A 24,839-nucleotide genomic window follows, 5' to 3' on the forward strand; every position below is an offset into this window, starting at 1 on the left:
GAATATGAAAAAAATTGCCTAAGTCCTTAGGCAAGAACATATGAACGCATGTTCATATGTTCATTTGTGTTGTACAGTTGGGTTGATGCTGTATATCACCTAGAAATTGAAAACCTTTGTAAAAATTTTAAAATAATAAAACTTCTGTTGAATCGTCTTCAATAACATCTTTATTACTAATGAATAAATAATATAAATAGAATACTAACTTTGGTATGCAGATGTCAAATTAAATTACAGGGTTGTGATAACTCTAAACCTAATTGTACCATATAATGATGTGACCATTGAATAAACTTTCCAGTTCATTCCACCTTAAATCCCTTCTTCACAAAAATTTATTATGCAACCCTAGAAACATAAAAATTAGTTATCAAGTAAAGTATTCGTTTGAAAAAACTTAGCCTAAGAGTTAGCCAACTGAGAACTTACAATTTTCGAAAATTAAAAATAAATAAAAAACAAATTATTTTTCATTCAAGAGAGTATAGCAGAAGTATGCAGTGTGATCAAAATCTTAAAATTTCATTTGAGGTTTCCAAGATGACATTCCTCACATGAAATTTTCAAATGTTCCATCAGTAGTTTTGGAATTATGTATCAAATGAGAACTATTATATTTGTTGAGGTTTCAAATTTTCAGTGCATCTTCAGGGTTAACATAATATAATCGAAAGTTAACATAAAAACGATCCCTTAAAAATGTTTTGATGAAAAATAAACCAGATCTTCCATTTTGTTAATTTTCTACATTTATGTCAACATTTTCTCCAATCCACATAAATTAAATTCTCAAATGCTGGGTTCCGTGAAACTCATCCGTTTTTTAATATTCAATTATGACTTGGCTGTCTACCTAAACGGGAGCCGCAATCACAACATTTTTCAGTCAGTTTCCTGAATATAAAAAATAGAATTATGTGTTTGAATATAATAAATCACTATTGACATAATACTTCGAAATACAATTGGGGAATTTATACCAAGAGTACAAAATTTTCAATGCTAATTGATTCCATTAATGTATTTCTTTGCATATGTCAAACTATTTAATAATAATTTTTGTATCGAGATGGAGTAACAAAAAGCCAAAAACTTTCTTTCCCAAAAACTCGAACTCAGTTGCATTTGATGCAATCGTGATAAACCATCAAAATCTCATGGAAACTTTCTTTCTATTCACCAAATTTTGAATATTGTATGATGTGAATTGAGTAATGAATGGTAGTTGAAAATTGTATCTTCAATAAAAAGTACAAGAATAAACTCTGCTTCTGTGCAAAGCAGAATTATGAAGTCCGCTAAGAAATTTGAATTTTTTAAGAGAAAATAGAGAATCACATAATTATTCTTATAAAAACAATACAATCTGAACTGAATCCTTTAACCTACTACAGGTGAACCCTTCACAAAAAATTTTATTCTGAAATCTATGCAAAGAACTGACTAGTTTATAGTAAAATTAACCACCTATAATCCCATCTGGACTTGTACGTTAAGGAGGTTGCGTTATTGGCCATGTTACACCAGCGCACGACTTCGAAGTAGGAATGGGTCAATTGAGGCTGGACCTATGGCGAGAAGCGCTTACTACACAACTTCTGCTGCAGGCAACCAGTGATGCAATTGAACCCAGGTTTGTGTTTAATAAACCCTACAAAATACAAATGAAACAGAACACAGAGTCAAATGCTACAAATGCAATAGGCCTATATACAGACGCCTCAAAATCCAAAGAAGGCTCAGGATGTGGAGTTTACTCTAGATCGCCAAGCCTGAGCATTAAGTGGGGAATGGGAAAAATACCAACGTGGTTCAAACAGAACTGGCTGGTATCTCAATCGCCACAAGAGAATTAACCTGGAAAGGAATTTCTAGCAAAAACATAACAATCTGCACTGATAGTAGACAAGCTCTATTAGCCTTGAACAGACAACATGTTATCTCAGGGCTAGTACAAGAGTGCCACCAAGATTTAGATAATAACATTATCCTGCACGACAGGAGTGAAAGTAATCGCATTGCCGGCTCTTCAGCCAAGGAAGCGGCTGGACTAAGAATTTTAGGACCCAGTGACATCTACGGCCAGATGACTTCATCAATTGCCGAACTAGCCAAACGTCAAACCCATGCTCAATCCCTACGAGATGGGATGAAATCAAAGGATGCAATATTGCCAGGCTCACCCTGGGCGAACCTGGGAAGCTGGCGCCGAAGAAATATCTGGCGATAACCAGGAAAGATCTACGCTTAACAGTAGGATTTCTGACTGGCCAAAGTCAACTAAGGAAACACCTCCATAATATGGAGCTAGTGGACACACCTATATGCAGGATGTGTGAACAGGAAGATGAAACTGTCAGTCATGATCTATGCGAGTGTCCGGAGTTATCGTCAATAAGAGACTGTGTGTTCGGCGAGTCTTGGCCTACGCCTGCCGATATAAAGGGGATGTCTCCCAGTAACCTGTCCACCTTCCTGGAAAGGACAGGATGGACGATGGCATAGGAGGACAACTCCTCGGGAGGATGTACAATGGGTCATATGTGGCCTAAGTGCTGTGAGCCTACACTCACTCTCCCTGCTCTACAGATACGGAACCACATATATTTTTGGCTATATACTTCCAAAAGAATAATAAAAATATACTATGTAAAATAGTTGTATTCTTCAGAATACTGTTAAATCGACAATTTTTTTTTGTTTTTTGATGCAGAATTGTGAATGTAAATATGTGAATTGTTAATATTTTCTTATCCTGAAGGGGTATTTTTTACGAGATTAATTTTTGGGAAAGAGATATGTTGACTTTACACAAACAAAATGTGGGAACCTTCCAAGGTGAAGAGTTTGTTTTTGAAATTGATTTGTTTCCTTCCTTTCTTTAAAAGATTCCCACAATTTTTTGGTTCGAATCGAAATCTTTCTTTCCCAATAATTATTTTGTTTCATCCATGCAAACCATAAATAGATTTTTGTAAACACATTCAAAATGAAATGTTATGACTAAAAGGTAAATAAGAAACGTAACCTAACCTGAAACATTTATATACAAATTTTTTAATGCCTTCCAATGCAAATATTTTTCACTCGTTTTAAATTTATCAATTGAGTTTTCGTGTCTAAAAAAATCAATTCAAACTTATCCTTGACCTATCTATTCCACCATTTGTTTTTCTTTTCAATAATTGGAATATCAACCCCCAATACGAAAATTGAGTGAGATTTACGAAGAAAAAAAAATTGTGTTATACCAATTCAAAAAACAAAAACTATGCTACATGTCATAGATTCTTTTTTCTCTTGAACTTAGAGTGAGAATAACATACTTTTCCACTCTTTAAAAATATTCAATGAAGAAAAAATCAAACTTACATAATACTTATCCTATTTATTCTAACTATATACAAAATATTGTAACATATATATGGGTGGGCATTATATACAAACGAGAACCGACTGCTGCAACATATCAGGATTTCTGGACATAAAAAAAATATAAAACACAATTGAAATGGGTGTATTTTTAGAAGAAAAATATTTTTGGAAAATAAATGTTTATATATATATAAAATATACCTCTCTATCTTCATACAAAAAAAATGTAGGAACCGTCCGTGTGGGAAAAATAAACTCTTTACAAAGATGTGTAGATCATGCGATGAAGTAACTTTCAGACGGTAATTCGAAAGAAAAAACCCTCTCAAAACAATGACTTTCAAATAAACATTGAATAACACAACAGAAAAGATTCTTTCGAAACAACTGCTTTCATATGAACATTGAATTACAAAAAAAAATGCTTTTTCCTAATGAGGAACATGGCATTAAATACCTATGTAGTGCAAAATATAACCCCACTTTAATCAAATGTAACAAGCAGGAGCCTCATATGTAGTAGGAGAGGTTAGTCTACATTTAGATGGTTTTTGAAATGGAACATTGCATTTTTCACAGATGTTGTATCCCATTCAATATCTGCCTGAAATAATTGTCATGAAAGAAATTACCGTCTATTACGCAGTTGCTTGTCGATAAGCAATGCGATACAGCAGTTTTAAAAACCTCTAAGAAAATTTTACATAACAAAGGGGATAACTGTGTCAAATCCATTTTTTGGATTTGTTGACTGTGGTGTACTGCTTTTTATGCCTGACATTTCGTCTAAGACTGCGGTAGATATTATCAACGTCGCACATTATGAAGTCAGGCAAATATTTTGCAATGAACAGGAAATGGATCGGATCGAGTACTTTCTTCTGCTGAAGGATGAACTACTAAACTTAAAAACAAAGATGATGAAGAATCGGTAGAGGCTCTTGAAACCTACAATCTCTAAAAGTAAGCAGAATTACTTTCTAAAGAAATGAACTTTAAATGCCGAGACGGGCTTGAGCATTTAAAGTTCATTTCTTTAGATTTTCAGAGGAATCGAGCAAATTTCGGATATGCAGTTGGTTAGTACCTCGTCCACTAGATGGAGTGACATTTTGTGATGTTCCCTCCAACTTTGGAAGAGGAATGAAATACTCTGAAAGAATTCCGATTTTCAATTTTGAGGAGATAACAGTGGTGGCACCGCACATGCCAACACACTACCCACAAAGAGGCATAGAACAACTTGCCGACATCCTCGACATCGCACTAGTACAAAACATCGAAACAACGGAGATGGAAGTGCTAGACGAAGGGTCGTCAGACCACAACCCCGTCCTATTCTCAATAGGAAGAGGTGAAGTGGAAGTAGACAACCCAGTTAAGCGAGTAATAAACTGGAATAGATTCCAGCGCGCCATACACGATGCTATGGGAGACATGCCACGCATCGAAACAACAGAAGACCTGAGGAACGCTGTGGACCAACTACAGCAAGCAATAATCAGAACGGTGAACGAAAGCGCAAGGAAAGTCCCTGCCCCACGCTTCAACTTCCAAGACCACCTCCCACCAGAAACGATGGAACTGATTAGGATAAGAAGAAGACTGAAAAGGCGTTACCAGAGAACCCGAGCGCCTCTGGATAAAGCTTGCATGAACAGAGCCAACCGACTGCTAAGGGAAGAACTGAAAAACATCAGAGACAGACAGTGGACTACCCGTCTAGAAGAGTTAAACACCGAGGATAACTCTGCATGGAGAATGCAGAAGATACTAAGGAACGGACCTCGTCAGCCATGCCCGCGTATACGCGGGGACAACGGAATCGTCTACACTGACCTGGAGAAGGCGGAAGCATTCGCGGACAACTTGGAGAGGCAGTGCAGAGAGAACAGAGTCCCTCTTACAGACGAAGTAGAAGAAACAGAACGACAGGTGGAAAGAACGGCGCGAAGAATAAAGAACCGACGAACGAACACCCAACCCCTGGCCGCGACATCTCCCGAGGAGGTGAAAGGCATCTTAAGACGCCTAATCACTCGGAAAGCCCCAGGCCCGGACGGAATAACAAACCGGGCACTGAAAGTCCTGCCCCGAAAAGGCATAGCAGCCATCACTAACATCGTGAATGGCATACTGAGACTACAACATTTCCCGCGCCCGTTCAAGGAGGCAACGGTGATTCACATACCGAAGCCAGGAAAAAACCACCTGCTCCCACAAAACCACAGGCCAATCAGCTTACTTCCAGCCATCAGCAAAGTGGCGGAACGCGTTATCCTAAAAAGACTAGAGGAACAAACCAACGAACTGGGAGTCCTCCCGGACGAACAGTTCGGTTTCAGATCCGAACACTCCACCGAGCTACAAGTCCTAAGGGTCGTGGACTTTGCAACAGAGGGATTCAACCTCGGCAGAGGACGCAACACCGGAGCCATATTCCTAGACGTCGCCAAGGCGTTCGACAGAGTGTGGCATAACGGATTAATAGCAAAGATGAGCGACTTCGGCTACCCGGACACAATGGTAAGACTAATCGATTCTTTTTTAGAAAACAGAACGTTTCGCTGCAGAGTAGGAAAGGAACTCTCGACAACCCGACAACTAGAAGCAGGAGTCCCGCAAGGCGCGGTCCTTTCGCCACACCTCTTCTCTATATACACAGCAGACGTGCCCAGGCCAGAGAACGGCATTAATAAGCTGGCTCTCTATGCAGACGACACGGCCCTGCTGGCTAGATCCAACAGCGCAACTCACGTTACCAGGTACCTACAGCAACAAGTAGATAGACTAGAGAAATGGGCAAACCGATGGAAGATCGCAATTAACCCTGACAAGAGCCAGGCGATACTGTTCACCCGAAGGCGACGCATACAACCGGAAGGACACGTCCTCTACAACGGACAAGAGATTCCCTGGAAGGAAAAGGCCAAATACCTGGGGGTCACCCTGGACAAAAGACTGACGTTCCGGGCTCACGTAAGGGAGAGAATAGGGATGGCGAGATCAGCCAGACACAAGCTAAAGCCAATTATAGGCCCCAAATCCAACATGGGGCTGAAAGTTAAGCTGCTAATGATCAGAACAATAATCCTCCCAATGATACTATACGCCAGCGCAGCATGGGGACACTGCGCGCAGACATACAGAAACAACATACAAACGTTTTTGAACACGTGCATAAGGGCCGCTCTAAACGCACCCAGATACATGCCCAACAGATATATCAACAGGGACTTGGACCAGGACCCCTATTACGTGGACACATACCTGAGGAAACACGCAGAAAGCGTGTTTGAAAGACTCAGAGTGCACGACAACCCGGCGTTTCGAGACCTGCACGAAGCGCTGAACATGGACGACCCCAGGTTCAGAGAACGGGACAAATACAGAAGACCTATAGACCAAAACAGCAGACCTCCCCCGCGAGTCGCCGTCAGGCGGCTCCGGTAAGTATAATATTCCAGTGTATATTAACCATATATTCTCTTTCAGCAAAACCGCGAGTCAATTTCAAAATCACATTTCTCAGCTTCACTGGGAAAAGCCCGACTATCACAACTCTGGCCGCCGTTAGCTTTGGGGGCCCCCATGCAAAAATTCAGTCAGGAATACCGCGACAAACAAGAGCCAAAAATTTTCAAAACGCGAATAGATAGGGAAATAAAAGCACCTAAAGGCTGGTTTCCAACCAAAAGAGGTTAGATATCAATCTTGCTGAAGTGCCAGCAGCTGGATTGAGGACCGTTTCCTTAAGAAACGGGGGTGGAAGGAAAGGGTCGCCAGGTCCAAACCTGCGGAAGCATTTCCGTAAGGAGGGAGCTTGCGACCTGGGCACACAACCCGGGAGGGCATGGGGGGGGATTTTCAATTATGGAATATCATTGACTTTAGGTCGATGATGGTCACTATCTTGCACTGATGGGTGGCCAAGGAGCCCGAAACCGGTCTGCAAGTGTGTTCGTTCCAAAATTGAAGGTCGACTCTTTCAGTTGTATTGCCAATTGCATATGCAGGAAATTTTCTGTGAAGATTCCTGCACTGACGCCTGTCGGATATAATCCAACGCCATTCGTGGTATTAGCCAGTGGAGTAGTTGTTTTCTGATAGGTTTCAGTCCATTCAACCTACTGTGTAGGTATATCCGAGACGGGCTTGAACATTTAAAGTTCATTTCTTTAGATTTGTTTACTGCCTGTCTTCAAGCATAGCACACTGACTAATAAGAAAGAATTACTTTCCCCTAAAATATTTTCTGGATATCCTAAAGCTTCATACCATACCAAGGAGGTAGAAATGAATCATTTTGACGCAAATTTGGAGAATTGTTGTAAAAACCGAGAGTAAACTGAAAATCCAGTTATGAATATGAAAGACAAAAACATAATGTGTTAGTAGGGATGCAATCAGATGCAAACACAGGCCACAATTCAAACCCACTTCTCCTGTTCACTATACATTTACCAGTTACGCTATCAGAGCAGAATTGCCATCGCAATCTTTTGTGATGTTAATGCGAGAAGTATAAAATTTATCGGTTGGATAACATTTTTGCCAATTCAATTTTACTTTCATTCATATCTACATACTGTCAATCCAATATTTCATGTTGATTTGAATGAATACTATGACATAGTACAAAGAAACTCAACCTATCGGATATTTCAGTTCTGCAATAATAATAATGTTAATTAAATTTTACTAGCTCAACTATTTTATTTCTATGAAAGTACTGAGCTTTCTACATTTGAACAAGAAATAATAGTAGCGGCACTTACGCTATATAAATAACCTAATTTAAGTAATATTTTATAATACATTTCAAAACTTGAAATATATTGTGCAATGGAGACATTAAATGGAGTAAACTTTATATACAAAATTTAAATAGACACATTATCATTGGATGGTGGACAATTATCCAAATAATTCAAATACAGAAGACACAAGATTATCTAACCTAATTTTAGAAATATGTTTTAATACATTTCAAAACTTAAAACACATTGTAACATAGTGAAATCCAGTGAAGTGACCTTTATATACAAGATTTAAATAAACTTATCACCATTGAAAGTTGGACAATTAGCCAATACCATACATGAATATCTAACCTAATTTAAGAAATATTTTATAATAATTTAAAACTGAAAATACTTTGTGCAATGGAGACACTAAATGGAGTGAACGTTATATACAAGATTTAAATAAAGATATTTCTAGAAGTTGGACAATTATCCAATTCCATTTGAATACTTCAAAAACAGAAGACACAAGATTATCTAACCTAATTTAAGAAATCTTTTATAATACATTTCAAAACTTAAAATACTTTATGCAATGGAAACTTCAAATGGAGTGAACTTCATATAATAATAATAATAATAATATTTATTGGCAATTATACATTGTTCAATGTCACAAGTTGTACGAGGCAATTTCCGAATAAATATAGAATTCCCACAGAAGGATATACCTGTGCGTGGGTTATACAAGATTTAGATAAACAAGATTTAAATAAACTTATCACCATTGGAAGTTGGACAATTATCCAATTCCATCCAAATGATTCAAATACAGAAATTACAAGATTATGTAACCCAATTCAAGAAATATTTTATAATACACTTCAAAACTTAAAATACTTTATGCAATGGAGACGTTGAATGGAGTGAACTTTATAGACACGATTTAAATGAATGTATATCATTGGAAGTTGGACAATTACCATCCAATCCATTTAAAAACAAAAGATACATGAATATCTAACCTAATTTGAGAAATATTTTATAATACTTTAAAACTTAAAATACTTTGTGCAATGAAGACATTAAATGGAGTGAATATATACAAGATTTAAATAAACATATTACCATTGGAAGTTGGACAATTATCCAATTCCATCTAAATAATTCAAAGATTATCTAACCTTATTTAAAGAATATTTTATAATACATGTCAAAATCTCAAATACTTCATACGATGGAGACTTTAAAAAAACGTACATCATTGGAAGTTGGATAATTATCCAATTTCATCTGAATAATTCAAAAACAGAAGAAACAACATTATTCGACCTAATTTAAAGAATATTTCATAATACATTTCAAAACTTAAAATACATTGTACATAACCTTACTTAAAAAAAAACTTTATTATACATGTCAAAACTTAAAATACATTGTACCATTGGCCAGTCAAGTGGAGTGAACTCTATATACAAGATTAAAATAAACATATTACATTTGGAAGTTGAACAATTATCCAACTACATCCAATCAATTTGAAAACAGAAGACACAAGATTATCTAACCTGATTTAAGGAATATTTAAAAATGCATTTTAAAATACATTGTGCAATGGTGAGGTCAAATGGAGTGAACTTTTTATACACTACAAGATTTAAATAAACATATTACCATTGGAAGTTGGACAATTATCCAATTCCATCCAAATTATTCAAAGATTACCTAACCTAATTTGCAAAATATTTTATAATACATTTCAAAATCTCAAATACTTCATGCAATGGAAACTTTACATAAACGTATATCATTGGAAGTTGGGTAATTATCTAATTCCATGTGAATAATTCAAAAACAGAAGATACATTATTAGACCTAATTTGAGAAAAAGTTCATAATACACTTCAAAATTTAAAAAACATTGTACCATAACCTAACTTAAAATTTTTTTTATTATACATGCCAAAACTTAAAATACATTGTACCATTGATAATTCAAGTGGAGTGAACTTTATATACAAGTTTTAACTAAATATATTACCATTGGAAGTTGGACAATTATTCTATTCCATCTGGTAAATTCAAAAACAGAAGATACAAGATTATCTAGCCTAATCTATCAAATATTTTATAATACATTTCAAAACATAAAATGCATTCTAAACCAGGGAAGGTTTTGAAATGAGTGAACTTTATGTACAATTCTAAATGAATAATTAAAAAACAGAAGATACAAGATTATCTTACCTTTGTAATCGAAACTTTCAATCAACTATCAGAATATGTTCTTATAATTTTTATACAGGGTGGTCTGAATTGAACCTCTCTCAATGTTAAAATTTTCAGAAGAGCCATATATTACTGAGATATTGAACTGACTGAGAGTTTAGATAACTTGATCATCACGTAATTCGAAAAAAAATTTATAACGGTCCTGACAATCACTAGAATTATAGCGATATGAATTCCTCCTTATATATCACAGATGAATCTCAAAACCTTCTTTGGCAATCCATTTTGGTTTGGCTAATGGGTGAAGTAAAAAGTACCATAAATTAAATTGATATTACAAACCTCTAATATTGACAGTGAGGATTTTCCAATATAGATTATGACCACTTGTGATTCTCAATCAATACTAAAAATAGTTTTTCAAGAAAAATGAGCTGATATTGATTTCAACTCATAAAAGAATAATTAATTTCTCTCAATTCAAGACTCATATGAAGTTCCAGAGAAAAGTGGCGTATTTCATATCTCTGAATCTTTTTTCAGAGATATTGAAGAAATGATATTAAGTGAGTATATTTTTTTATGGAACCTTCATTTTGGTACTCAAAATTCCTCAAGTTTCATAAAAGCTTCAGAATAAGGAATATACATCCATTTACAAACCATAAACAATACCAGCTCATTTTTGTTTTGAATACCGATTCATATTTCTTTTGGGTGTATTTACTAAAACTGAATGGTCTTCTATTACCATTATTAAATTTTCTATGGATCTCCAAGTCATGTTCAATTCAAATTTGTATATCTTTGGAGATGAAATATATGTCCGTAAGATATCCATAGAATGGATATCTTTGTGTGATTATCCGAAGGACATCCAGAATATATTCAAGAAGTGTACGATACCTTATTGACATACAAGTCAGTATATTCCGGACATTCATAAGATATCCTTTAGATATAAATTGAAAGTAAAATGGATATCAGTTAAATATCCTTGGGTTGTCTGAGCAATCAATGGATGATGCAATACTCAGTAGGAGGTAGAACAAAAATGTTCAAATTTTGCTTAAACTTCCACTCCCTACACTGTAGGTTAATGGACTGACGCCCATCAGAAGACAACTACTCCCCTGGATAATACCACGAAGGGCGTTGGATTATGTCCGACAAGTGTCACTGCAGGATTCTTCACTGAAGTTATTCCTGCATATGCTGTTGGCGATTCAACTGCTGCGATAGATTTTCAGTTATTGGAACACACTTGCAGGCCGATCTATTACCTACAGTATAGGGAGTTGAGACTGGTCTGAACGAATTGTTCCTTTGAATGATTTGATTTATAGCCAGTCTTCAAATATGCCCACTGAGTATATGTGAAAAACCTAGAGATTGTATGAATTGAAGGGGTTATATTTTTAGGAGAGATTAATTTTTGGGAAAGAAAGTTTTTGGCCTTCTACTACTCCATCTTGATACAAAAAAAAGGGATGAGAGAATATTCCAAAGAAAGGAAGGAAGTAATCAATTTGAAACTCTATACATGAATGTGTAGATCATGCAAAGAAGTAACTTTCAGACACAAACTGAAAGAAAGTCCTACTGAAACAGCTACTTTCATATAAACATTGAATTACACGAATGAAAATAATTCTTTCGAAACAAATACTTCTATATGAACACTGAATTATACAGAAGATACTTTTCTCTACTCGGTTTGTATTTCAAACATTTGTTGTGGAATAAGAATCAGATATCATTCACATGAGTTCTACATTGAATGAATGGTAATAAATTGTACTCACATAGAACACTGTCACCCTCACTGGTATACACCGCTCTTCAGTACCAAATTGGATAACATTATAGAAAATACACACACTTCATTCATGAATTACGATTTTGAATGTCACGGAATAAGCTTGATCTGCTTATGTCATCGATGACATCGTAATGACATTCATTCACCTATTTGATTTAATCCCAGCCAAGAGGAATCTTATTTGAATTGAAGGGGTTATATTTTTAGGAGTGTATAGAGTTTCAAATTGATTACATCCTTCCTTTCTTTGGAAGATTCTCTCATCCCTTTTTTTGTATCAGATGGATTAGTAGAAAGCCAAAAACTTTCTAGAGATTGTACTTCATAAAAAAAGTATGTGCAAATAGAGTATTGCGAATTATTAGAGAATCATCTGTGGTAAATGAAGAGACCAATTGCTTCTCTTCAAACAAATCTCAGGGCCGTACAGAAGAAATATAATTCATTTGATGATAAAAATGAATTATTTCATATTACATACAAAAAGTGTTAATCAAAACATTGCTATGGAATATACAAAGTTTAAACTTTCTATGAACAAAAAAATCACAGACAAAAATAGAATTTGGAAATCTTCGATTTTTACAGTATCTTTCAATAGTACCTGAAAATAGGCAACTTTGCCACAATAATACCATGTGAATATTCAAGAGTATAGATCCACATGAAAAAATAATAATACAAAAATAAGAGGTGTTGAATTTTCAAGAAAAAAAAGAAAATTTTCAATATATCCAATATGTAGTTTATAGTTTGTGATGAAAAAATATTTTTCTCAACTTTAACTGTGGCGTCGGTACCGGAATTGACTTCGATATTTATGAAGAAAAAAATACATCTATGGTTTTTCTCAAATAATATTCATTTTTGAACTCCACCGATGAAAAAGACCTCTTGAGTTTTTTCCTATGATATGTCATTTCTGAGTAAAAAAATAATAACCTTTGTCGGAGATATAACTGAAAAATTTCTTTAGAATTTGATCTTGTTTTGAATTAGTTAGAACGTGATACTTGATAAAGCGGCACATTTTTGTGCAGGAACACACTCATCATTGTGTTCATTGAGGAACACCCTGTATAAAAATGTTTTCAATCAAAAAATTACTAAAAATTATACAGGTTAATATTTTAATTTCCAACAGGCACATTTTAATCTTTCTGAGAACAATACATTACCTCCAAAAACAGAATTTGGTAATTTAAGATGTTTTCTTTTCATCTGACCCAAAAAAGCTATAGTTGTTTTTTTGGCTTCGTTCAATAGTACCTTTGCAATAATTCAACCCACTCTACATCTTCCACTGTACCGACATATGCACTACATAAATAAAAATATCCTTACCTAATTCAATAAATATGCTGTAATACATTTCAAAATATAAAAAATCATAACTTTTGGAAGGCATTCAATAAAATAAATACATTTAATTTGTGAAGAATTTTTGAATTCTTGGGATTTCATTAGAGTTTTCTCATCTAATCTATTTTTCTCTTCTCAAGACTAGAAAAAAAGAATGCTGGAAGAAATGTTTTCAACAGGTTCATCATTGTAGTCAACTTCAAACCATAATTAGTTCCTAATTGATTAATTTAAAGTGATTATACACACGAACCGTAACTCAATTCTTGACATCTATTTCATCAACCAATGTGGTCTCAAATATGAACTGAACTGATTCCCGAACTCTAAATCATTCTTTTTATTTGTAACAAAGTGTTCAAGTCAATGAAAAAGTTCCCACTAATATTAACAAAGTGATTCATGAAATTGTGGCCAATGGCCTACTTGTATTGAAGCATATGTCTCTGTTTATAATTCCCATGTAACACTCCTTTGTTCTAGAAGAAATGTTGGACTCAACTATCTTTTTTTGACGTATGAAATCGGCAATGCACCAAGTGTTCCTCAAAACAAGTTTTAACAGCAACACTCAGTCTGACCACCACAATTTTTTGTGTTTGGTCTGACTAAAAGAGCTATTAAAACTCGTTTCGAAGATTCAGGGTCCACTTTGTGGGGGGCGGAGAATAAAAAAAATCTTGAAGTTATCAAGATCAGTACATGACAGTAGACGTTGCCATGCATTTGAGAATCTGGAGCCCCCCCTTTAAAATATATAAGAACTTTTTCTACTTCAAACTCATGATACTTTTGCTATACCTGAAAACAATCAACAATCTAACCTAAACTTACCCATCTATTCTATAAAATGGTCATAATTTTACCAAATTTCAGGAATGATACTAGCTGCTATCGAGTGTCATTGACACTCAGTTATTCTTACATGCTAAGAGCGAGCAAGCTCTATAAATAAAACTTAAATAAAATACGCTTTGGACAATACAAATTGAAAACATAAAATAAATATCTGAGAAAGCAAAATTCTGCATTAGACTATTTTTTCTTACTTTTGCCCAAGGTGAGAGTATGGTGGCTCTGTCCCATTTGTTGATATTGGGACTTTCTTCTATTGAACTCAACAATTTCGTCCTCCAACTTTTTGCGGGAGTCTTCAATTTTTTTCTTTTCTTCGGTGTGATCTTTTTTCAGTTTGTCGAACTTGGCGTGAAGCTGCAAAAAGGTTTTGATAAACATTTAGTTCATTTTAAGAAAAACGTAAATGGGTAATTTTGCATTAAAAGTATGAAAGGGACAATCTATGATACTGTTACGATCAATTGGGAAGCACACATAAATACTGTATGTTCGAAACTAAGCACTACATGCTATATAATAAAAAATCTGCGAGATACTGTATCAGCAGACATCTTGATACTATGTTATTTTGGGATGGTACAGTCTACTCTACAATATGGCGTGATCTTCTGGGGGTCATCTCGTCACTTTGAAAGGGCATTCGTATCTCAAAAAATGATAATAAGAATGATTTGTTATGCTCATCCAACCACAACATGTAAACCTTTATTCAAGAATCTCCAAATACTCTTCCTTCCATGTTTATATATTCTTGAACTGATTATGTACATAAAACGTAACCAAAAAGAACCAATGAGGAATGAAGACACTCATATGTATAATACTAGGAATAAAGAAAAACTTCGCCAACCCTATTCAAGGTTATCAGTCTGTGAAAATTCACCAAAGCATATTGGTATCAAGTGTTTCAATAAAATAAGAGATTTGATAGATGTGAATCTGAATGACATTCTATTCAAAAATAAATTGAAAAACTTTCTTCTTGAAAAAGTATTTTATAATGTTGAAGAATTTTATAATTCGTGATATCTCATAATTGTAATTGTATGTACAATTTTTCTGGTTTGTTTGCAATTAACAACTTATTTGTAGATTACCTTCTTTTCTTTCTTGACTAGTCTGATAAGTGTTATGTATGTGTATGTATAATGCCTTGTATAACCTTTGATTGATGAATAAATTCTATTATTATTAATTGAAATTCAAGAAGCTTAACAGCTGAAACGCTAATAGAATTACATAGCCCGCGAAAGTAAGCCTCTGCATAATTTTGTTCAAGAGACTTATTCGAAATATTTTGTTAACAATTTAGTTCAACTTGTAACTGTATGATATCAGTAAAGTCAAATCCCAATAATAAAGTCATTTGTGTTCACAGAAAAATAGAATAACTTTGATTTTTAATCTGGAACATGAAAGATTCACTTTCACATTAACTACGTTGTTAAATTTAATATATTTACCATAATTGTGGATATGAGTTAGATAGTTCTTCTGCTAGTTTCATGAGTAGTAGATATTTTTCTAACACATTGTATAAACCTTCATTTTGTTGAAATGTGAAAAGTGTGCTTTGTAATGTTTTGATTATGAAACATTTAGTTTTTGGAAAGTTGTTCAAAAATATATTTTATCTATGTATCAGCAACTAGACAATGAATATTGTTCAATAATATTCAACATAAGCCATACAATACTAAGAGATAGTTGAAGACTTGTTTATAAAGATTTGTGGAAACAGATTGTGACTTTTCTGGTAGATTAATTTGTCAAACCTTATTAGATTGCCATTTGAAAGAGAAACTGAGAATTTTTTCATGGTTATTTTGAAGGTTCAACAAAACAGCTCATACCTCCTTCTCAGCTTCTTTCAATTCCGATTCCTTCTCTTTCACTCTGACAACAAACATTTGCCTCATTTCATCCTCTTTCTGTTGCAATTCTTGCAGATGATTGGACCTTTTAGCTTCAAATGTTTGTTGGAAACTCACAGGCTTGTTGTCTTCATCTACATCACTGAAACCCATTTGCTCTAGCCTTCTCTTCCTGTATAATTCGTAATGTTTACAATGAGTTTTTTCACGCATATCTTCCATGTTAGTGCGAATAAGCATTTCTCGAAGTTTTACAAAGTCGCAATGGCTCTCATTCTGAAAAAAAAATTACCAAATTCTGAATAACACAGCAAAGAAAAATCTCTCAACTTCGTATATTACATAGAATGTATAAATTGAAAGGGGTGTATTTTTAGGAGAGATTAATTTTTGAGAAAGGTTTGGCTTTCTACTTTTCCATCTTCATACAAAAATGTGGGAATCTTTCAAAGAAAAGAATGAAGCAATCAATTTTAAAAATTATTAAATAAATAAAACAAAAATAATCTTCAGACACTTCAGTGAAAACACGATCTCAACTAGTATAAATTTCAAAGACTGGAGATATTTTCTTCCTTAGATATTAAATATGTGTGCTCCATGACAAAAATTGCGAATCGAATGTGAGAACTTCTTATAATAACCTTTTGAATTGTATTTAATTATATACTCCTTCTTACTATCTAATTCTGTCTCTCTCTCTCTCTTTCTTTGTCCCCTAACTTCCTCTCTGTCCCCTATCTTTCTCTGTATCCCCTATCTTTCTCTCTGTCCCACATCTTTCTCTCTGTCCCCTATCTTTCTCTGTCTCTCACTCTGTCTGATTGTTTGCCTTTATTTCTAATAAAACAGTATAAATATACAATGTTGGTGATATCAAGTTTGACAAAATGTTCACGACAATGATCTCTATAATCTGTCAGCTAGAATTTGTGACATGATTCAATTGTCTCAGTACAAAGAGAACAATAGATAATTATGAATGGACTGACCCGTTACTACAGCAGTTTGACCACTCACCATTCTTAAACCTTTCTTCATAAAACAAATCATTTTACTCATATTCTGAAATTGTGATTGATTGACAAATTTTACTTATCATTTTCATTTTTAACCAATCAAGCTAGGTACCTACACTGTTGTATATAAGAATTGTAGCCCAATGTGTAATATTCATTTCAACCGAGGAAGCTACGGTGTTAGCGAACGCGTATGGAAATAAAAAAAAATTGAGGAAATTGTTCAATTATCATTGATTAAACACCGGATAGTTTACATACTACATGATTTACATGACTGGACCAATTCAACCTGTCATCTATAGTGATTCCTCTTGATTTTTCTGATTTGATGAAACTAATAAATTAAGTAAATGTAAAAACATATAAATGTAAATAACTATGTAACCATATTATAAAAATAAGTCGAAATAATATGGTTACATATTATAAGTCAGTCAAAATAATATAAACAACACAATAACACAAACAGTGATAAACATCCATGAGTAATAAAAGTAACATATAAATATAAAAATATAAATGTAACTAGTTATAGACTATAAAAAAGCCAATAAAATATAATCAACCCACAATTTCTCAAGTATTTCTCAAGTAATGAAAGTAAACACTTTAACCAAATGTGCTAAGGCTCAAGATCTCAGGTTAGTTGGTTGGTGAATGGTGTAACAAGTTCTTTGAAGTAGCATTTTTTTCAGCTGACTTTTGAACACATTAATATTTGGGGAATTCTTAAGGGCTATTGGAAGCATATTGTATAATTCACACCCACTGTACTCTACGTTTTTTCCATACAAAGAAGTTCTATGAGCGTTTGGTATGATTAGATCTTTCGAACGAGTATTGTGTTTATGATTTTGAAGAGAGGACTGAAAATTGGATTTATTTTTGAAAACGTATGCACTAGCCTCTAGTATGTAGGTGCTGGCAACTGTAAGAATTTTTAGCTGTTTAAAAGCATCTCTAAATGAATCATGGTACCCTAGCTTAGCTATTATTCTAACTGCATATTTCTGGTGAAGAAATATCCTTTTAACAAAAGCACTCATACCCCAGTTATCGAAGGTGTGAATGGAAGTTAGCATGGTACAAGAAGAGAGAAGAAGAGATCAATTTTTGGAAACACTTTTATTCAGATCACTGATTGATTTTTCTGGGCAAATAAGAGTGGTGTCATCAGCAAACATATTGAACTTTGTAGGTGCGATATATTGACACAGGTCATCAATATACACAATGAATAAAAAATGGACCAAGGACTGAACCTTGAGGTACTCCATATTTAAATAATTCACAATCTGATTTTTGACTGTTAAAATCGACCTACTGTAATCTGTTTATCAAGTAGGAATGTAGTTTTAGAGCAATTTCTCTTATGCCATAGTAGCTCAATTTCTGAATAAGTCTGTCATGAGATACACAGTCGAAAGCCATCAACAAGTTGCGTAATGTAAGCACAGTATGCTTGCCTTGATCAAGACCTTCAACTTCAACCTTCTATAAAAATGTAGAAAACAGCTTTATTTGTAGATTTGTTTTAATGGAAGTTGTATTGTAAATCACTAAAATGAAATTTATTCTCCAAATAGGTGTTTAGCCTATCTTTTAGAATGATTTCGATAGTTTTTCCAATAACAGGTAATAATGATTGGTCGATAATTACCGAATGAACACTTATATCCCTTTTTAAATAGAGGTATCACTTTTGAAACTTTCAACGAACCAGGGAGGGTCTCCTTATTAAAAATCATATTTATCAAATGGGTTTAATATCAACACTTGCTGGTTCAGATCATGTACATGTTATCCTCGATGAGAATAGAATTGTGAGGGATGTCTAAACAGGTGATATCCTTCAGACTCAGAACCAAATCTTGAGAAACTCCCAACTTTAAATCATTCAATTTAAAGTTGAGATATCAAAATACTTAAGAATTCAACAGGTCACAAAATACTGCTGCATAGGCCTCATCTATACTAAACTAGGAAGTTTACCCTTTTGATACCTGATTAACGTTGTCCATTACAATTTTTATTTCATCAGATGGTGGAAGATAAAGAACCAATAAAATCTATATTCCTACACAGAGTCCTTAGGAGACAAAAAATTAAAAATTGATAATCTCTTGATGCCAATGCCATCAAAAAGAAGAGAAAGATCATGTATTTGTCAATAATTGAACTCACCTCAACCTGTACGGTACCCCAAGGATACTGCCTTGCCCTGACCATTTTGTTTCCAACTTTTATGAAATCTGTGCTTCCTATCACAGCAAACGGAATATGGGAGTTCATAGTCGAATTAGCATCTGAAACAGACTCGTCATCGACTGGAAATTCGTAAATCGAGACTCCGTTATTCTGCAACTCAGCAATTATTCTCGATTTGAATTTCTGCAGTTCTGTCTTGGATATAGTGTCAGCTTTCGCAATTATTGGGATAACATTAACCTTTTGATCAAGCTGCTTCATACAAACAAGATCAATGGATTTCAGGCCATGTCCTGTGGGGCATATGAAATACAGACAGACATGGATCCTTGAATCATGGTAAGTGGAGAGGGACCTTTTGATTTTTAATTCTTCTTGGAGGTAGTTCTCAAACTGGGCATCAATGTAGTCTACGATAGCTTTGAAGCTGTCTTCTTTGTTGATTTGGTCACCGTAACCCACAGTGTCTACGATTGTAAGCTGAAAAATTATAATGTAAAAAAATAAAATTTTTTCATTTGATAAATTTATTTAGAAACTTTATACTGAAAATTTCAAAGTACCTTCAGGTGCTTCAGTAAAAAGGTGCTTCACTAGTAAAAGGAAAATATCTCTTGATTTTTCAAAAGATTTGTCTCCATTAACTATTGCACTGAATATCTTCCTCTTTCTATTCATTATTTAATGTTTTTTTATCGTATTCAATATTATTGTCATTAGTAACAGTTTTGCTATTATTTAATTAATTACTATACTTATTTTTTCATGTCCTGTTAATGGGTGAATCCTGTTGGACAAGAAATAGTTATTATTTCCAAACACAATATTGACACATTAGCAATTATTGTTGTGACGACCAAACTGATTATTCATAAATATATTGATACTCTTAACCTAATGACAGAGAAAATGAATTTAATGACGAGTTATGTCCAGAAGAAATTGTTAAAATAAAAGAAAAAGCATTTGGAAAAGCTTTAATGCATTATATCAGATTTTTGCAATTTTGATGGTCTCATAAAAAATAAAAAAAATCAAAGTGAAAAATCTGAAAAACCCATTTTATTTTTTCCTCTTCAGGACGAAAAAAATTTAATTGTGCTTTTAAAATGGATGATGACAAAGTGAGGCAATGTTTGGAATGTTTCAACATGTTTCATTGTCTTTTTGTTCCTTATAATACTCCCAATTCTCTCACCTTCAAACGAACATTGCTTTCCTGTAGCTCATAAGTGTGTGCTTTGAGTTTAACTGAGGGTAAAGAATGAGGACTAGGTGATGACTCGAAGTTGGTATTGAAAAGAGAATCCATCAATGTAGACTTCCCCAAACCAGTTTCACCTAAAAAAAAAATCATACATAAAAACATTGTGAAAAATTTTTATTGAATGAAAATAAATGTTCCAAATATTTCTTTTGGGAGTAAAAGAACGGATTGAAATGTCCCAGAAGAAATCAGAAATAAATGATAGAAAGATAAATGGAGGTTAGGATGGAATGACCAATATATCACATTTATAACTTTCAAATTATAAAAAAAACAATATCATTCATATTAACGTGTTGACTTTGAAGAGGGTTTCATCACATGGATAAAAAAATTACCTTTCAGACCATGAACTGGAGAGATACTCTTACAAGTTCAGTAATGACAATCATTAACATTTTTTGAATTCCTAATTTCTAAAATATTTATAAAAAAATGTCATATAAACCGAGTTGGGCATTTCACTACTAGATATAATACTCTGCCAATGAGATCATCATATCGGTTAGAAAGTATAAACAGTTGCCTAAATAAAGTTGTAAACTATAGATTTACATAGTTGTCAATTTTTTCGGACATAAATATTGAACCCTAAAAACTAGACTATTGCAACCCTTCATCTCAACCAGCTCTCATTGAGTCTGTGTTGGCAAATCCATGGCGGGCCAAACAATTGACATGTATTACACGATAAACTGTCTGTTATATTGAAGTTCTGGGGCAAATTGAGTTTGCCAACTGGAGCAGATACTTTTTTCTTGATCAAATAAGCCAAAACGACAGCCAACGTGTTAAGGAGTGGAACTGAAATAAGGAACAACATAAAAAAGTATAGTATAATTACTCTACAATGTGAGATTTTCACTTCATAGTTATTTAAAAATCTGACATTCAAGTGTTATTTTGATATGTTATGAATTTTTGTCAAGAATCAGCCAGTTCCATCGTGTATACTTGAAAAATATATGGATATTTAGAAATATTGCTCAAAAATATCCTTGAAATTATTGTACAAATGAGTATAAATAAAACATTTCTATCCTTACTGTTATAAAACATTTCTATCCTTACTGTTATAAAAAATTCTATATAAAACTTACCGATACACATTATATTGAAAGTAAACCCATTTTGAACGCTTTTTGAGACCAACTGGTCTGGCAAGCTGTCGAATCCCACATGACCAGATAGGGTCAAGTTCCGCAATTGAACCTCAATCTGTAACCAAATAATTATATGTGATTGGAATGTGTTCCTCCAAGATAAGCTGAATTATCTTGAGCTGGCATTAGAGTAATTAGGAGAATGATTTCAATCAATGAAATAATCATAAGAAAATATAATTAATTCTCAACACTATGGTCAGAACTGTCACAATGAGTTCAACTGAAAGGACCCATGGTTTCATGTACCAATAATCAAGGCCATATTCAGGGTGTGTTCCTAGGTGGAGCTAATATGAAGATGACCTCTACAGTGAAATAATGATATTCAATTCTTATTGTAAAATGAAAATCATCAGAATCGAAGAAAATTCTAAACTGTAGTTTACTGACAAATTGTGCCAGTTAATAAAGATCAGAGGTGAGTATGTCTTCAAGATAAAGTTGACTTTCATAATTTATATTTCTTAGGACAGTACAATTATTATAATTTTCTATTTGAGAATTCACCTGAAATCTATTTAGTGTGGAATAAATACCAAATTGCATAATAAAATGAATATTCCGAAGTATTTTCAAATTTGATTATCTCAATACCACTATTATCAAAGGTATCACTACAAACCCTCAAAAAGTTATTGATGAATTTCTTTAAAAAAAAAATTATTATTCAGCAATATCTTGAAAGTAAACAGCATAATAAAACCATGAGTCCATAGGAAGAGTGGTTTTTTCTATTGCTTCCCTTTAATCTATCGCAAGGAACAGAATTGTTTATGTTAGAAGTACTTACTTTGTTTCAGAAATAACTGTTTTAAATTATCATAAAATGTTGCCAGCAATATTTTTATTGATTTGTCATTTTTGTCGCATTATTAATAACTCAAGTGTAGCCAAGGAAGGTACAGTGTTAGCTAAACGCGTCTATAAACAAAAATTTTTGTGAAAATTGTGTAATTATTATCATGGATACTATTAGAAAATGTTTATTCAAAATGCAGTATTTGAAAAACTGATAGGTTGTCCATAAGAAAAACTCCACAAGACAAAACATATAACAATCTCTTTTGTTAGGGATACTTGTTGCATTAACCGAGTGGCATTTATAAATGACTGCACATTAATCTGGCACTTTATGTTTTTACAGATCAATTCTTGTTTGAGTTAATTTCGTCTTAAGAAATATGCTCAAGAGTTGCAATTTGAGCCATAAATTTTGGTTGTGTTTGGTTGTGTTGGTTGTGTATATAGTTTGCAAATCCCGTGGTGAAAATTCTGAAAATTATATACTCAGGAACAAAAAGGATTATGATTGTTGTTCACCAGTTTTTAAATATTTCACTTTTCCAAAAAAAAGGTATAGCTCAAATTAAAATAAACTATGTTAAATGATTTGGAGGTGCAGGACCACACAAAATTCATCATATCAAATCAAAACAGCAACATTTAGAAAAAAGTGATTATGGTACATTCATCATTTACTCTACGAGTCTAATTTACCACCCATTGGACATTTGGAGATATAATTTAAAATAATGTGGATCAAATTGTCGTTTTTTTCAGCATTTCTTGTAAATTCATATTTTTGATCCAGTGAATACCATTATATTCCGAATAAAATATAAACACTAGACAACGCCTTTTGTTTACAATAGGTACCATTTGTACATAAATAAGAATTGAGGTGAATCATCTGCAAATTACATAAATATAACTTACTGGGGGTGAATCAACATCTACTGGTGCCATTTTTCGTTGCTAGAATTTTTCTTTCAAATTAACAATCCAAACTCAATCAGAAATGCACTAAATGCATACATTAGAAATATATATATTTATACAAATATGCTTTCAGCTCTGTCACAATAAAATTAGCTTTCTACTTTCAACTGTGGCTCTGTATTTTCTGTCACAGTTCTCTATATATCTTCTGTCTGTACCAGTGACGTCATAATATGCTCTAGCCGTTAAAGAGAGAACTTTGAGCCTCGCCACTAAAAAAAAATGAAGAGATTGACGTCTTGGCAATTACGTCACTGATACACTTGGCGTCAGATACGTCACGATGTTTTACATGTTACATATTTCCACTGTGGAAATTTTTTGATTTGATTTGAAACAGTAGCCAGGCGATATGTGATCCGCAGATGAAATTTACCGTAAAAGTGGCGAACGCCAGTCCATATTATCATGTCTTTGGTCTTGACACAATCCACCGTCTTACATTTCAATCGGCTCTGCCAATTTTTTTTCAATTGCGCTGTGTCAGCGTTCTGTGAATGACTTATACAAGTGGTTTGAAGACAATTCTTGAAATGCTTTGCAATCATTCAACCGTCTGCAATATCTTTCAAAGATCGACAGAGAACTCAAGATTGGCCTTCAAGGACAATTGATTTCCGCAACGCATCACTGATGACACCTATGGCGAGTCGGAACAAAGGACTAATCTCGTCGGCAGCAAATGTCGAAGCATACCTTTGCAACTGACTGCCTTGGAGAGCCTCATTTATCTTTGATATTTGAGGATTGAGTTATCTGTCAATACCATAGATGGCGTTGTCGTACACGGCAAATGTCGTCGTCCTTTCTTACTGTTCTTTTTGTTGAATAAAATACCTGTGTCGATCTTCACCTTTTTTCATGTTCAATTTTTACGTAAAAGAATGAACAAACATCTGTTTGAAATAGAACCTTTTTGCTGCTGTTCGAACACTAGGCTTCCCTGGTCAATGAAATTGGGTATGTAAGAAATGTTCATGTCTGACAAGACGACCGACAAGGAAAAGTCAGTAATTCTCGAAATAAGTTGTGAGGATATCAACAAAATTCATGTTGATCAGTATAAATGGACTATAATAATAACTAGCTACAAAAAATATGTTTCACATACTCGGTTTCATAGACT

The 24,839-nt window shown here is 33.8% G+C and overlaps 1 protein-coding gene across 3 annotated transcripts; it reads right to left on the reverse strand.

Annotated features, from left to right (window-relative positions):
• Positions 1-152: 152 nt before the first annotated feature.
• LOC111517861 (septin-2) lies at positions 153-23,852 on the reverse strand. 3 transcript variants are annotated; one of them, XM_023174147.2, is made up of 7 exons: positions 23,651-23,852; positions 21,869-21,986; positions 20,700-20,842; positions 19,478-19,981; positions 16,251-16,547; positions 14,589-14,751; positions 153-897 (listed from the first exon to the last, which is right to left on the reverse strand). In XM_023174147.2, the coding sequence occupies exons 1-7, from the start codon at positions 23,678-23,680 to the stop codon at positions 890-892; spliced, it is 1,263 nt and encodes a 420-aa protein (XP_023029915.1). In that variant the 5' UTR covers positions 23,681-23,852; the 3' UTR covers positions 153-889. The 3 variants fall into 3 exon arrangements, with proteins under 3 accessions (XP_023029915.1, XP_023029912.1, XP_023029913.1); XM_023174144.2 differs by having other exon boundaries at positions 153-351; positions 23,651-23,851; XM_023174145.2 differs by having other exon boundaries at positions 153-14,751.
• Positions 23,853-24,839: the final 987 nt, after the last annotated feature.

This window comes from Leptinotarsa decemlineata, unplaced genomic scaffold (genome assembly GCF_025532065.1).
Source record: "Leptinotarsa decemlineata unplaced genomic scaffold, Ldec_3_MD MMD2_tig00026328_RagTag_RagTag, whole genome shotgun sequence".
Classification (NCBI taxonomy): Eukaryota; Metazoa; Arthropoda; class Insecta; order Coleoptera; family Chrysomelidae; genus Leptinotarsa; species Leptinotarsa decemlineata.